This window comes from Corvus hawaiiensis, chromosome 6 (assembly GCF_020740725.1).
Source record: "Corvus hawaiiensis isolate bCorHaw1 chromosome 6, bCorHaw1.pri.cur, whole genome shotgun sequence".
In the NCBI taxonomy this organism is placed as follows: Eukaryota; Metazoa; Chordata; class Aves; order Passeriformes; family Corvidae; genus Corvus; species Corvus hawaiiensis.
The window spans coordinates 30,418,493-30,432,326 of record NC_063218.1 but is presented as its reverse complement, the minus strand read 5'-3'; the positions used below and the strand labels follow the sequence as shown (position 1 = coordinate 30,432,326).

At 36.0% G+C, this 13,834-nt stretch overlaps 1 protein-coding gene across 13 annotated transcripts in view; it reads left to right on the top strand.

Annotated features, from left to right (window-relative positions):
* DPH6 (diphthamine biosynthesis 6) overlaps positions 1-13,834 on the top strand; it is a 230,753-nt gene that overhangs the window by 134,500 nt on the left and 82,419 nt on the right. For 12 of the 13 annotated variants that reach the window (XR_007204465.1, XR_007204462.1, XR_007204463.1 and 9 more), the window contains one exon: positions 2,507-2,749. Coding sequence is in view for 7 of the 13 variants with exons in the window: in XM_048308053.1 (XP_048164010.1) it covers positions 2,507-2,749 (243 nt within the window). In the remaining 6 variants the exon portion in view is untranslated. Of the gene's footprint in view, positions 1-2,506; positions 2,750-10,206; positions 10,304-13,834 lie in introns of all 13 variants that reach the window. The other variant, XM_048308057.1, reaches the window with a different exon arrangement.

The window sequence follows — 13,834 nt, the reverse complement described above, 5'->3', positions numbered from 1 at the left end:
CCTCCTAAATGCTCCAAAAGATAAACTGTTGCAAGGTTCTAGCAGGGTTTTGCAGAACACTTTCACAACACAAGTACTGACACCATACATTGTGACAGCTCCTCTTGTAAGATTTCAGTACTGTGAACAAGATAGTATGATGACTTCCCTGTTTTAAATGCCTTTTACTCTGCTAAAATTTTTGTGTATAATGCTTCAAATATTCCAGAGACAACGTCTTGAAATCTGCTAAAACAGTGTTTGTACTGGTTTGCTGCTTTGTCCTTGCTGATTATTTATGCTTGCTTTTTATGACCGAGTCACTGGGAAAGAGAAAAGAGACGCCCCTCCTCCTTCCCTTATTCTAAATTATGTCCCCCTGAAATACAGTTGCTGCAAATCTGTGGCCATTTTTTTATGCTTTTCCCCTCTTTTCCCCTTGCATCCACCCTTCCATAACATGGTGGCTTGTTGGGAGCACTGTTTTTCTATTAATTGCATCTTAAGATACAAACAAGTATGTTAGGAACAGAGGGATTTTTTCAATTGATTTTTTTAAAAACTCTGCAAAATTCCCACTGAATCTTAGCCAAAAGTGGTGCCAATTTTGCTCAAATCCTTCAGAGATTTTTTTATGACCTTGCTTTTGACCAGTGGGGTTAATTGTATCAGAACTGTCCAGAATACTTTAAGAAAGTGCTATCTTGGTCTGTATTTCAAAACACTGACAGATATTTTATCGTTAATTAGTATTCATATTATGTCTCAAACAATCTGTTCAAGAATAGGGGAAGTGAACTGGTTGAACAGCTCTTCTGTCTACCTAATAATTAACATGGGTGATGCATGGAAAACCAGCAGCTCAACAGGGGAAAAAAAGGAAGAAAACCATCAGTGTGATTTTTTTTCTGTAGAAGTATAAACTACCTGCATTGGAGTTTTTGACTAATGCATGGATTTCACTTTGCAGAGGTGAAAATGAATGGTTTGCTTTAAAAACAAACCTGTGCCCCTCTGAATCATATCTTTCTGAATTTGTTTCTCATCTTGTCAGTATGCCACTTGGTAGCTGGCTGGACTCCCTTCTTTAGTGGCACATATTTTAAAATAGCGCTGTAAAAAAAAAAAAAAGACCATTTGTTCCTATAAACCAAAATATTGCTTTCATATATTTTTTCCAAATTCAGGATTATATATAGCATTATCAAACAATATTTCAGGTATTTTAAACCATTTAAATAGTTGATGTGTGACAGTTGATATATTGTTTCCTCTCTGCCTCCTCCCCCTCTTCAGCTGCTAATCATAGAACTTGTATGCCAAATTGTGTAAGATACTCTTCCAATAGTTACATGTGTGAGTCTTTTGTGAGACACAGACAGTTATGAGGACAGATTTGGAGTTGCATATGGGTCTGTCACATGGTTTGATTGCCATGTCTTCTAGGACACAGATTTCTTTTCTAATTATTCTTAATTCTGAGGAGTTTTTACAGTTTATACAGTAAGTTCTGCAAAATTCTTCTGAAAGATTTCTTTCACAGTCCATTTTCTCTGTCTTTACTCCTAGCAAAATTCTTCCTGTGCTGACTTCAAAGCTGCTTACGCCCACCTTACTTCCCACTTCTATACTTAGTTTTCTTTTGATAGTGAATAAAATTTACTGTTTCACTGATTAGGAAATGCACAGACGTTCTAGAGAAGTGCAGCATAAGATGATGAAAAGTTTTCATATTTACATTAAGATTTTATAAAAAAGTCTTTGAGATGTCTGAATAATAAGGATAAATGTTTCCTTTGCTGGCTGCTGTTAAAAAAAGTAGGTCTTCAGAGTGTTGCCAGGAAGATTTTGGAAAACAAGCCCAAAGTAACTGCATTGCAGTAGTAAATCTGGCCACCCATTTAATTCCATTTTCAAAAGGTGACCCATCTCTTTGTTCAAGTAGAATTCTTTAGCATTTTATTTTCAGACTGCAATTTTCTTTTACCTTCTGGTGGAATATCATCCGGTTTTGTTCATACACAGTCATTTAGGTGTTCTGCAAGTACATTTTTTACAGTATTTTTAAATTAGTTTACTAAAGATGTTACAGATACGTACTGATACTTTCTTATATGGTTTTATATAAAACAAAGCTCAAGACATAGAAGATTAAAAAATAGCATTGAACCAAAGATAATGTGCATCATCACTCATAAGAAAAGAAAACAAGAACATATTTAACCATGTTGGGGCATCAGTGTGATCCAGCAGCTGTAACAGTCCAGAACATCAGATTGTTGTTTTGAGCTGACACATACATCCATGCTTTAACTGTTGGGTTACAGTTTATTGTAGTGCTGTGTTTCTGTGTTGTAGTTAAATCCCTATAAAAAATTATCCTTAGACTGGCATGTTTGCTCCATTTGTGACAAATGATGGCAAAGAACAGTACTACTGAAGGAAACTAGCTGGAGGAGAGAAAGGTGCTTCCCTTGTCTTCTGTAAACTCCCAGAATCTTATTTACTTGGTTTGATTCTCTCCTAGGTTGGCGATATTCTCTACTGTGCTGGACAGATTGCTCTGGTACCTTGCACAATGCAGCTTGTTAGCGGTGGCATACACAGAGAGGCTGGAGTTTCCCTCCGTCATGTTGAGCGAGTTCTTCAAGCTATGAGCCAGCAGACTGCACTCCACCACGTCATCACAGCCAGCTGCTACGTAACTGACAGCAAGAGCATTCCTATTGCTCGCTCCATGTGGCAGAAGAAATTAAGGGAATGCAAAAAGGTAGCTGCCATATCAATTTTCTTCTTTCTGCGTTGTGTTTTTTTCTCTCTAAGTCTTGCAGTAATATCAGAATCTTCTTAGTACATTTCAGAGGGGTTCAAGTAAATGTTTGATTGAGCTGTTATATTCTGGCTCGTAAGTGGTTGTGCACAACTGAGAAAGAAAATTGCTTAATAGAAAGTTATATTCACCACTAACTTTGTCTTAATTCCCCAAAGCATTGTGTTAAAGAACTCTCAAAGAACAGTCAATTTCTCTACCAAAATGTGAACAATACCTCATTTGAATTACTTCTGTCCATATATTTTTGCATAATGAGAAATGGGTATTTTACTTCAACTTTTTGTGAGTTGTTCTGTTGAGGATCTTTTCCCCACTTTCTTACAAATAATACTGTTATGATAACTGAGTTTAGCAATCTACTGCTCATTATTGTTTTATATTCAGCTGGACTTCTAAGACCAGCTGGACTTCTAAGACCATATCTGGACATGCCTGTCTATTGATTAACACTAACAGCATAATAATTTGCACAATGATTTATAATGATGCCACAATAATTTCTAATTTGTATGTGCCCCTTTTCTTAAATAGCCATGGAACACCCAGACAGCCTTAAAAGGTAGCGGATGCAAATCTTGTAAATAAAATGTAACTTCTCCCCAAATGCGTAAAAACCAAATGCATAATTGCTGTATAATTTAATATAGCCTAATTATGTTTTCTTGGGGCTTAGAAGCATAGAATATGTTAATATTTTCACAGAAGAAGGAAAAAACACCTGAAACTTTCCTTCTAGTTGCCTTTGCTTCCAGGCTCTGCACCAGGCAAGTGTCTTTCTGAGTAAAGATGTAGATTTTGCTTACATGCTTACACATCTCAACTTGATTTACTAATAAAAAACACTCTAAAATAGTTTTTATTACTTCTTCAAGACCAGATTCAGATCCAGTATTGAATCTAAATTCAGTTCAGTTTCTGAAATTAAATTCCGATTTTTGTTCCGTGACCAACTGGTAACATACCACTAACCCTATCTGCTTTCTGATTTGCAATATATAACATTGGAAGACAGATTGGTGGTATTTGCCAGTTCTTTGAAACTTATCCTTTTTCCATATACAGTCTTTTAGGTCTTCCATAGTTATTATGCATACCAGCTACTCTTTATTTCTTCCACTTACTAAGATGACTAGGCAGTACTGGCTTTTTTTTTTCTTTTTTTTAGCTACCTGAAAAATATTGATTAAGTTGCTTATGTTTGAGCTATCACTAATATCTATTCCATGTCACTTCTTTATTGGTCAAGCCATAGCTTAAAAAATGGATTGTTGCCTGCACGTACTCCTGTGAAGTGATAGCTGCCTGACAGTTTTCAGAAATCTTTAAGAAAAACATCCTGCAATCAGGCATCAGGCAATCCTGTAGGATGTTCATCAGTCTTATGCTGTGCTTATCAGATCATAATTCAGTAATGACAGTATCAGAAAGTGAAAAAAATATTAGATAAAGTAATGTGTGCCACAACACCGTCTAAAAATGCTTTGGATAAAACCTAAATATAAATGGGAGTGAGATGTAATCAGCAGCTGCATATTCCTGTTTCTATCATTTTGTCAATAGGAGGATCAGACAGAGGAATTCAATTTCTCCTCAGGATATGCATATTTTTTGATTAGTAGGGGTTTATCTACAAAGTAAAACAGAGAAAAATACTTATCAAATACTTCTGTTACAAGGAACTAGAGGAGGGAATTACCCTGCCCTGAAAATACAATTGTCCTGTTAATGAAAATAGAGATTTTGTGTTGAAAACGATAAATTGTACAACAGTTGTACTTCTGGTTCAGTATCATTGAAAACAGGTAATGTAGCTTCTGCTTTGGAACAGCCTTCCAGCTTCTGTAAGACACTGCCTTTCTCTGTGGAAGACAGAATATGGTAGCCTTACTCTGAAGGCATGTTTCTCACCTGTGTGGTTTTGTTGATGTTTTGTATCCCAGTGCTACTACAGACAGTTCTGTTGAATACCATGACATGAAATAATGGTCTGTTTTTGCCAAGTAAACTAAGTCAGCCAGGCCAAAAGTATTTTATTATTCTTTAACTTTATTTTAAGCAGTGGCCAAAGGCCTGAACCAGTAGCAACCTATAGATTATTTAATAAGAACAAATGGTTTCTCAGTTGAAATTTTTCTCCTTCTGTCATCCATCAAAAAAGGAGTTTGTTTGTGCAAATAAAACAGTTCAGCTCAGAACTCATTTTTTTAAGCTATACATCATAAAGCATAGAATTAATTATGTTTTAAAAATGGGATTTAGACTCTGTATTTCTATTTGTTGAATGTTCTGTATTTAATAGCAAAGCGATGGTATATTAAGATAATTTTATTTAAAATGGTGACTAAATCATATGCATCAGAACTGCCAAAGGTGTTTTTCTTTAGAGCATGAGAAATTTAGCATTCTGTCATGTGGTGATACCTGGTAAATATCTTCTACATAAATAATACTGTTCAGCAACTTCCCTTGAATCCTTCTACATGTTTGATGGCAGTAGTCAGTAAAGCACAAAAGGGATTATATAAATTGTTTAGGACACCAATATATTGGACCTAACAGCACATAATATAAAGAGAAGTATGAGAATTGTTCTCTGGATATGTTTGTATAGCACAAAAGGTTTACTTCTAAGAGCTGGATGTGGACATGCAGTTGCTCAAAGCTTCGTTTGAGATAAGGCCACAGGGTCAGACACACTTAGCTGGACTTTAGAAGACTTCTTGTAATATTGCCAGTGACAACTGTCTTTTAGGAACTTCTTGAGTTACAAAGAGAAAGATCAATTATATTTAAATTTAAATATTTTTAAAAATCTAGATAAATTATAAAAGTATATTTCAGAAGAATCTATTTTTTTCAGAGGCAATATTTCATATACTATTAACTAGAGAAGTGGTTCTAGTGAGCATTGAGGATGGGAGGGGATTGTAAGAGAGGGAGCAAACAGTAACAGTAAGCAGGCTGGACCCCCTAGCAACTTCTGACTTGTTTCAGTCACTCAGCCTCTGGTCCCTTCCTTATTCAAGCATCATTCCTTCCCCACACAACTCCTTTCTACTCCTGACATCCTGATTTCCCTCACTCCTTATGGCAGCCCGGTATCTGCGCTCCCAGCACCATTCCTGCAGCCTCAACCCTACAGTATAACCCCCTGAGCTTCCCTGAGCTCCAGTTACCCACAGTCATCAAGGGTTGTGTTCTTAGAGCTGGAATGCAGGCCCTGTTCCTCTCTCCTCTTCCTTCATATGTCCCTTTGAGTTGCAGCATCACTGGAAAAGCCATTTGGGGTGACAGAGGAAACAGAAATCTGGTGAAGGGATGTAAGGTTGTAGTAGAAAGAAAAAAAAAATAGTGGGGAGGGAAGGATAAGAAAGTAGCCCCACCAAGGGTTCACTCAAAAGAACAACACTTAACTCACTGGGCTAAGGATCTTTGGATCAACATTTTGAATGTCCACAAGAGAGATTACCTTTGTTAAAACTAAAAGGTATTGTAAAAACTGAGATCTAGAGTGAAGGAGCTGAAGTTAGCATTTAATTCTGTAGGCAGATAAAACTGCATTTTTGTTGCTGGAGAAATTAAAATGTAGATAAGGGAAACAGTGGTTAAAATAAAAAAACAAAAACAAAAACAACAAACCAGAAAAACAGGGGCTGCAAAAATAGCATAAAGACAATTATGCAAATGAATAATCAAACCCAAAACCTAGGAGTTGCAGACTTACTGGAATTAGCAAATACAAGTGCTAGCCATCATCAGCTTTCTTCCACCCTATTTTTAAGTTACATTCCTTCCACGGTTTCTTTGTGATTGCCAGGCATACTTAGTGATATTTGGATACTCTAGAGGAGATGAGTTTAGGGACCTTCTCTAGCATACCTAGTAGCAGTTGTGTGCTAGAACAATTTCTGTCTAATCCAGTAGTTAGCATTTAGGGGGTTTTGGGGCTTTGTGTCTTCTTGGGGCTTTTTTTAAGTAGCCAAAAAAAAAAAGAAATAAGCTTATAGCATTGGTAAAACTTTCTGGAAGAAGAACTGACAGTTTTCCAATTAAGTCTCATCTTGTGTTTTTCTTTACTTCACATCTTTTAATGACAGTGTCATGTAATATGATGATTTTATAAGCGGTTTTGCTAACTCATTCAGCAGAGTAATCAATAGAAAAAAATAAGCCAGATGGGTTGTAGTCCATTTGTATTGGGTGGGACAGATGGCATTATTGATAGATGGAAATATTCCAAATAATTATTGTATAATGATATAACAGTGACTGTGCCTGCAAAATTTTATTAATTTACTTTGTGAATGTATTTTATTCAGTAGGGCTTGAGTTGTACCATTTAGACAGTACTCCCACTATATTTAGTTGGGACCTGAGTCTACACCCTAACTTCTCCTTCCCCTGCCCGTGGGTTTTCCATGCAGAGACATCCCTGTAGTATTTTGTTAGACTATTTCAAGTGGTGGATTGTACTTCTGTCTGTACAGCAGACTCCTCTAGGCTGAGATGGGCAAGATCATGGTTACATTTTTTTTCTACCTCTGAATGCTTGTTTTTTGCTTTCTTTTGTTATCCTCGCCGATACAAAGAAGAAATGTGGTGTGCTGTCTCAAGATTTCAGGCATTCCAGCTTGCTTAACAGCTGTGGTTTTTTTTTTACATCTTGCTAATCCCTAGCAAGACTTGGTATAGCTAGATCAATAAAATACCTAAATCCTGATAAACTGTGGAAAAAATACTCATTGAGACTGTTGCTATTCAATTGTATATGCCATGGAAAAGTACTATGAATTAATTCTTTCTGTGAGATAAGAGCATGTTAACTTCCTCGCAGAAAAATTTTGAGGCCATTTGCTGCTTTTGAAATACATTTGTTTATAAAAATGTGTGAATGCTAAAAATTAGTTTCAGTTATTTTGGTTGGATGAAATATATACAAACTTGGAGGCAGATTTTCCAGAACTCTCTGAAATGTTATCTCTTACTTCTTTGTTATAAAAAGAAAAAATTATAAGGAAATACTTCAGTGTATTCAGTACACAATGTTTTATCAACAGAAACTTTAGAATTGGTTGTGTTTGTAAGTGAACCCAAAACATCGGTGAAGGGAGATTTTGAGACAGTGAAAACAATATATTTTGTTAAGATAAGAAGACAGAGTTGCATAGAAAGATAATATTTAATGCAATATCAAGATATATTAATTGCACAAAGGTCATTATATCTTTTTTTCAGCAAGTCATTTTACACATAGTATTTTTTTTTAATTCTGATATTATAGGTCAGTTCCCCTCTGAGTTATTGTAATAAGCAGCTGCCAATGTATTTTTCATCCTCATTAATGAAAAATCTACTTGGTGAAATACTTCCTGTGACAAAAAAAATATATCTTATGACTTTTATAACACAGGTTGCATTTGGACATTAGTTGGCTGGTACTCTCCCACCAAAAAATTTCTGAGCAAATATAGTGCAAACTTTAAAAGTTCTCCAGCCCATCTTCTTCTGACAGAAGCTTTCTTTTTTATTATGGTAAGAATTCAGCATGTGTGGCTGTGATCCCATGATTGTTTCAAATCCAGCAAAGAGTGCTGCAGTTGACTTTCATTCTGTCAGGAATGCCAGTCAGGTTGTTGACAATGTGTGTCTTAATAGTGTGTAATGCAGAAGTGATGGAAAAAAGATTCACAGTGTTTTATCTGATATATATTGTGAATGGGCTCCACACTTATTTCAGCACTTGGGTAACTTGATGCCAAATTTAAAAATCTAAATTTAAACTTTTTGGACCAGATTTACAAACTGTTTAGATGTCAAAAGATGTAAGTGTGCCCGAACTTGGATTTTTTAAAGATACCTAAGAGCAGTCATCTAGGGCACTGGGCCCCTTCCAGGGAGCCCCTGCATCGTACCTTCTTTGACACTCCTTTAAATACCATTGGTGCTTTCATGGATCTCTCCACTTTGCCTTACAAATAATGTACAGGTCCCAAGTTATAAACAAGTTAAATCTTGAACAAGAATCTGTCTAGCTACATGCAGTTGTTTCCTGGAGTAATTAGTGTGTTTTCGTGGCAGTCATTTAGAATGGCATCATGCATCTGTAACAGCAGTCTGTGCATTGTTCAGACATTCCTGTGCTATTTGAAGTATACAGACTGTCATGAATTTAAATAAAATTCATGCATTCTCTAACACTTTATCCTAAAAACAACAGAAGTAGCTTATGCTCAAATAGTGGAACTTGAAGATCATTCTTGCTGCAAAGGATTGGATAAAGTTTTAAGATCCTCTTTTACCTATTGAGAAAATGACTATAAAACTTAAAATGAAATATTAAAAAACCTCCCCAGATTTCTGTGAGAAGATACGTATTTTTTCACCATCCTGAACAGATGTTTCTAAGCCAGTAATATTCAGGTACACTTTTTTGCCTAATTTTTTATATGTATTGGTTAATATCTTTATTTAATACATTGTTAAATTTCCAAAAAGTGTTATAAATTCTGTGTCCTATAGAAAATAGTATAGGTAATGTTAATTTATTGGTCTTCTTTTACCAGTTTCTTGAACAAAATAGTCAAAATATGAGTAATAGAAGTAAACAAGTATTATAAAGGTAAAAATGACAGATAAGAACACTGCTACATTTACATTGCAGTAAAATCTAATGTAGGTTAATTAATATGATTTGTAATATTACCAGAAGAAAACCATTTTTGTAAACCATTGCTGCCCGCCAGTACCTATGCCTATCAAAATTTCAATAGGAAGAATATGCATGGTTCTGTTTCCCTTTTTTGTCCCATCAGGTTCATAACATTTTTTTTGTTACTAGATGCTATTTGAATGGCCCACAGTTTGATATATTAACCCAGGCTTCTTTTATGGCCCACATTCAGAACACAGAGTACATTAAATCACTCAGTGCTAGTGGGTCTTTCATCTTGTGCCTAGGGTATTTCATTTCCCCTGTGTTCAGATTAGGCAAAGCTTTTCTATTCATTTGAAGCAACTGTAATGAGAATATTTAACACAGGTCAAATGCAGAGAGTGGAAATCAAGAGGTCCTTAGAAATAGTCTGCCATTTGACACTGGGCAACAATGGGAGGTGAAAGGTTTGCCACTTGAACTTTTTCTTAAAAGAAGATTATGATATTCTATTTGTAACATTAGTGGAGCCTTAATAACTTTTAAAAAGGAGTATAGTCAACTAAAAGAACATTACTTTAACTGAAGCAATTTTTAGAAATGGAATATATGTGTATAAAAATCATATGATTGCATAATAGTCTAAAGAGTATGCATGAATTCAACTTGTAGAATATAAACAAAAAATATGAACAATAGAAAATAAGAAATGAGAGCATTTCTTCTGTGATTGTTTGTGCAGATATCTACAGATACAATCAAACCCTCAGCTGGTATAAGTCAGCATAGCTCTGTGATTTCCATGGACTGATTTACACTGGCTTATTTGCCATTTACAGGTAATATATCCATGTGTTTGAATGTTGTTTTCCAGGTAGACAGAGTGAAGAAATGCATGTCAAGTTATTCAGTGTGGTAAACAGCCTAGTTCATCCAGGCTGACTGATTTTCCCCTGCAGCAGTTCCCTTATAAGACTGGTTTTGAGTGATTCTTCATCTCCTTTGCTGAAAACATTAGTTCTGTTTTGAGCCTGTCACTTTTGTGCTAAGCAGGAGTGCATATATGCATCCACTGTTTGCTTAGGCCAGAACCTCTGGTCAAAAGTCTAATGTGTGATGACTGTGAAAGCCATTGCAGAGTTTCATCCCTGAAGCAAGTACCTGTTGTCACTGATTCATTATAGAGGGGAAAAATGCCATTTTGGTTGAAAAGTGATCAAGGTCCTACTTTCAGGAAACTTCCCTATTAAACTGTAGTCCAAATTACACATAGGGAACTTTAAATTCCCACAATGAAGGATAGAATTTCAGGATTTCATCACCTTCAAAATTTCTTTGTTCTCCTTTGGATGAGGTAATCCTGTTGATCAGGACTGAAAGAAGAGCCATATTACCACCTCAACCTACATAGAAAGTCTTATTAACAACTAGTCCTTTCTAAAACTGTAGCAAGTTAATCTCTTTCAGGCCACAAACATCTGTTCCAAGTTACTGCTTCTGACAAGTAGTTTGATATTCAATACTAAATAGCTATTCTAGATCTTGGTCTTCTCCAGGGAGGATATTTTAGTTTGTCTCTTCAATGTAAACTCTGTAAAAATCAGAAAACTCAGATCTCAGAAACTAATTAAACTTATATACTGAAAGTCCTTCCCTGTGGCCAATATCCTCTTTGTTGTGATTATGCAGGACTTGGAAGAGCATTCCTGTTGCAGGAAGGAAACTTGCTATTGAATAGTGTACAGGGTCTTCCTGGGTCTTCATAAGAGCCTCTATGATGCTGTGTTTTGGATTTGTGGCTAACATGCTAATCTTGAACATTTTCAAGGCTTTCAAGGCTTTTTCCCAGTCAGCACCCCAGTGAATAGACTGGGTGTGGGCAAGAGGCAGTCAAGGGGATATCCCATACTGTATGATACCATGCTCAGCCATAAAAACTGGAGAACTTGGTCTTTCAAGGTGGCTATTCCCCAGAGGCTGGCTGGGCGTCAGTCTGCTGGTGGAAGGAGGTGAAGGATTGCCTTTGCATTGCTAGTTTCATCATCTCCACCTGCTGTGCTTACCTCAGCCCAAGAGTTCTCTCATGTTTGCTCTTCAAAATGTCTTTCCCATCCTGCTGGGGCTGGAGGGCATGCAAGTGGCTCTGTGGAGAAGAAGCTGCCTGGGGCTCAACACCTCAAGTAGATTCAGCAAATTACCACTGAAGACAAACTCCACAATTAACTAGGAAAATTCATACCTGTCCTTCTCCTTTGTCAAGTTTCAGTCAAAATTAGAGCTCAAATTATCATCTTTTCCTTTTGAAACTGTGCAAGGATCTTGTCTCTGTTCAGATACATTAATGATCTTCTACCATCAAAAAATCAAAAGGAGGGAGAAAAAAAGAAATTGACTTGGGAAAACATTCTTCCAGTGAACTACTTCTTATTTTATAACTACTTTATTTTATAACTACTATTTTATTGTATGATCCAAGGGATCCTACTAAATTTCAGTACTTGATTATCCTCATCTCTAGTTCTGTGTGCTGGTCATAATAATAATTTCATCTCCTCTTCTTCCTCCTTTTCTCTGAAGGATATCACATGGTCTTCAAAATTAATAATAGATCTTTAATTTTCTTATTCATAAAAGTCAAAGTAACCCAAAAATTATTTATGCTTTCCTGTACTCCACTTTCAAAAAAGCACGTAAGACAGTGTGAAAGTGAGCTATCTTATTTTGAAACCTCTTTAAATTTTTGCATAGCAAAAATGAGCAGTGCTCCCTGGTCAATACCCAGTTACATGCATGGCAGCTAGTAGTGAATAATCACTTTCAGCTTTCTCCCTGTTTTTATTCAGCTTCATTGATGAAAAATAAAAATGCATCCAGCTGACATGATACCTGTTCACTTCTCATCAGTTCTTTGGATGTAACACCATAAACCAGGTGGTAAGACTTGAAATATAAGTGATTTTTATCTTGGACATTATTCAGTGTTAATATTATACAGGTCTTTATGCATCTTACTTATAACCACCTCTGTGGAAACACCCTGGCCATCTTCTGTAGTTGACCAAAATAGTTACTTTTGCATATATATCCATAAATATATATCCAATGAAGATGCGAGTGTGAAAGAGGAAAATGTAACTCTTAGCTGAAGGAAATACTAACTGTCAACCATTTTTAATTAAGATGGTGATTTTGGTAAAGGTTTGTCATAATTTGTCAAATGAGTGTTTGTGTGGAGTTGCAGACAGCAATGCAGTTATTCAGTCTCAGTCTCTCTGTGCATGTTCTGCAGAATTACATGGAGGAGACATATATATATATACAGATTTTTCTCCCTCCCTCCTGTTATACATATATGTGCCTATAGACGTAATATATATACCTTACAAGCATATCCATGAGTATATATTTATATTTTTTTCTTAGTATAACAACTTTTAACAAGTATATATATTAATACATGTCACTTAAAGGCTATTTACTGAAAACCTTCCATTCTAATCTTCTGTACCTGAAGTCACCTGCCTTCAGGAGCATAACAGTTGAGATCCCATTATATATTTCAGTAGTAATCTGAGAGACATATCTTCATATTCAGAAGAACAAGTTTGCTTTCCATGTAGCTCATCCCAGTGACTGCTGAGAATGGCTACACATTTAACTCAAACTTGGCTTAGAACTTGTAGGTTATTGTGAACTTTCTCTTGGAGTGGGTCTAGCTGGAGTGGTTAATTTTCTTCACAGCAGCCCCTATAGTGCTGTGTTTTGGATTTGTGGACAACACTGTGTTGATAGCAGAGCAGTATGGGCTGTTGCTGGACAGTGCCTGCACAGCATGAAGACTTTCTCCTACTTTACGCATACCCAGCAAGGGTTTGGCAGAGCTTGGAGGGGACCTAGCTGAGACAGCTGAGCTGAATGGACTAAAGTATTATATTGTATTATATATCATATAGATTCATGCTTGATGATAAAAACTGGAGCAGGGGTGAGGTTTTTTCTTAACTTTTTGGGCAACCCAATGCAGTAGATTTTAAGAAATTGCCCGAATTGCATCATCTGAGTTTGACTTCTGTAACACTGAACTGGGAGTAAACTGGTCCTGCAAAATCCAAGTTCCAAACTGTATGTAGGACATTATTGGTCAATGTAAATGGCTTGAGTTAAAACAAAAGGCGTGTGAGGCCCTAGTAGTCATATGGTATGCCATTTAACTGACCTTGTTTTGCAGTCATACCATATTAAAAAATGAAAGTAACTTACTAGCCTGTTGAAAACAAATATTTGCCTCAAAAATATTCATAGACATAAGATGGAATGTAAATGGATTTTCCAGTAAAAATTTGTATACTAAAAAGCATCACATTCAAAAT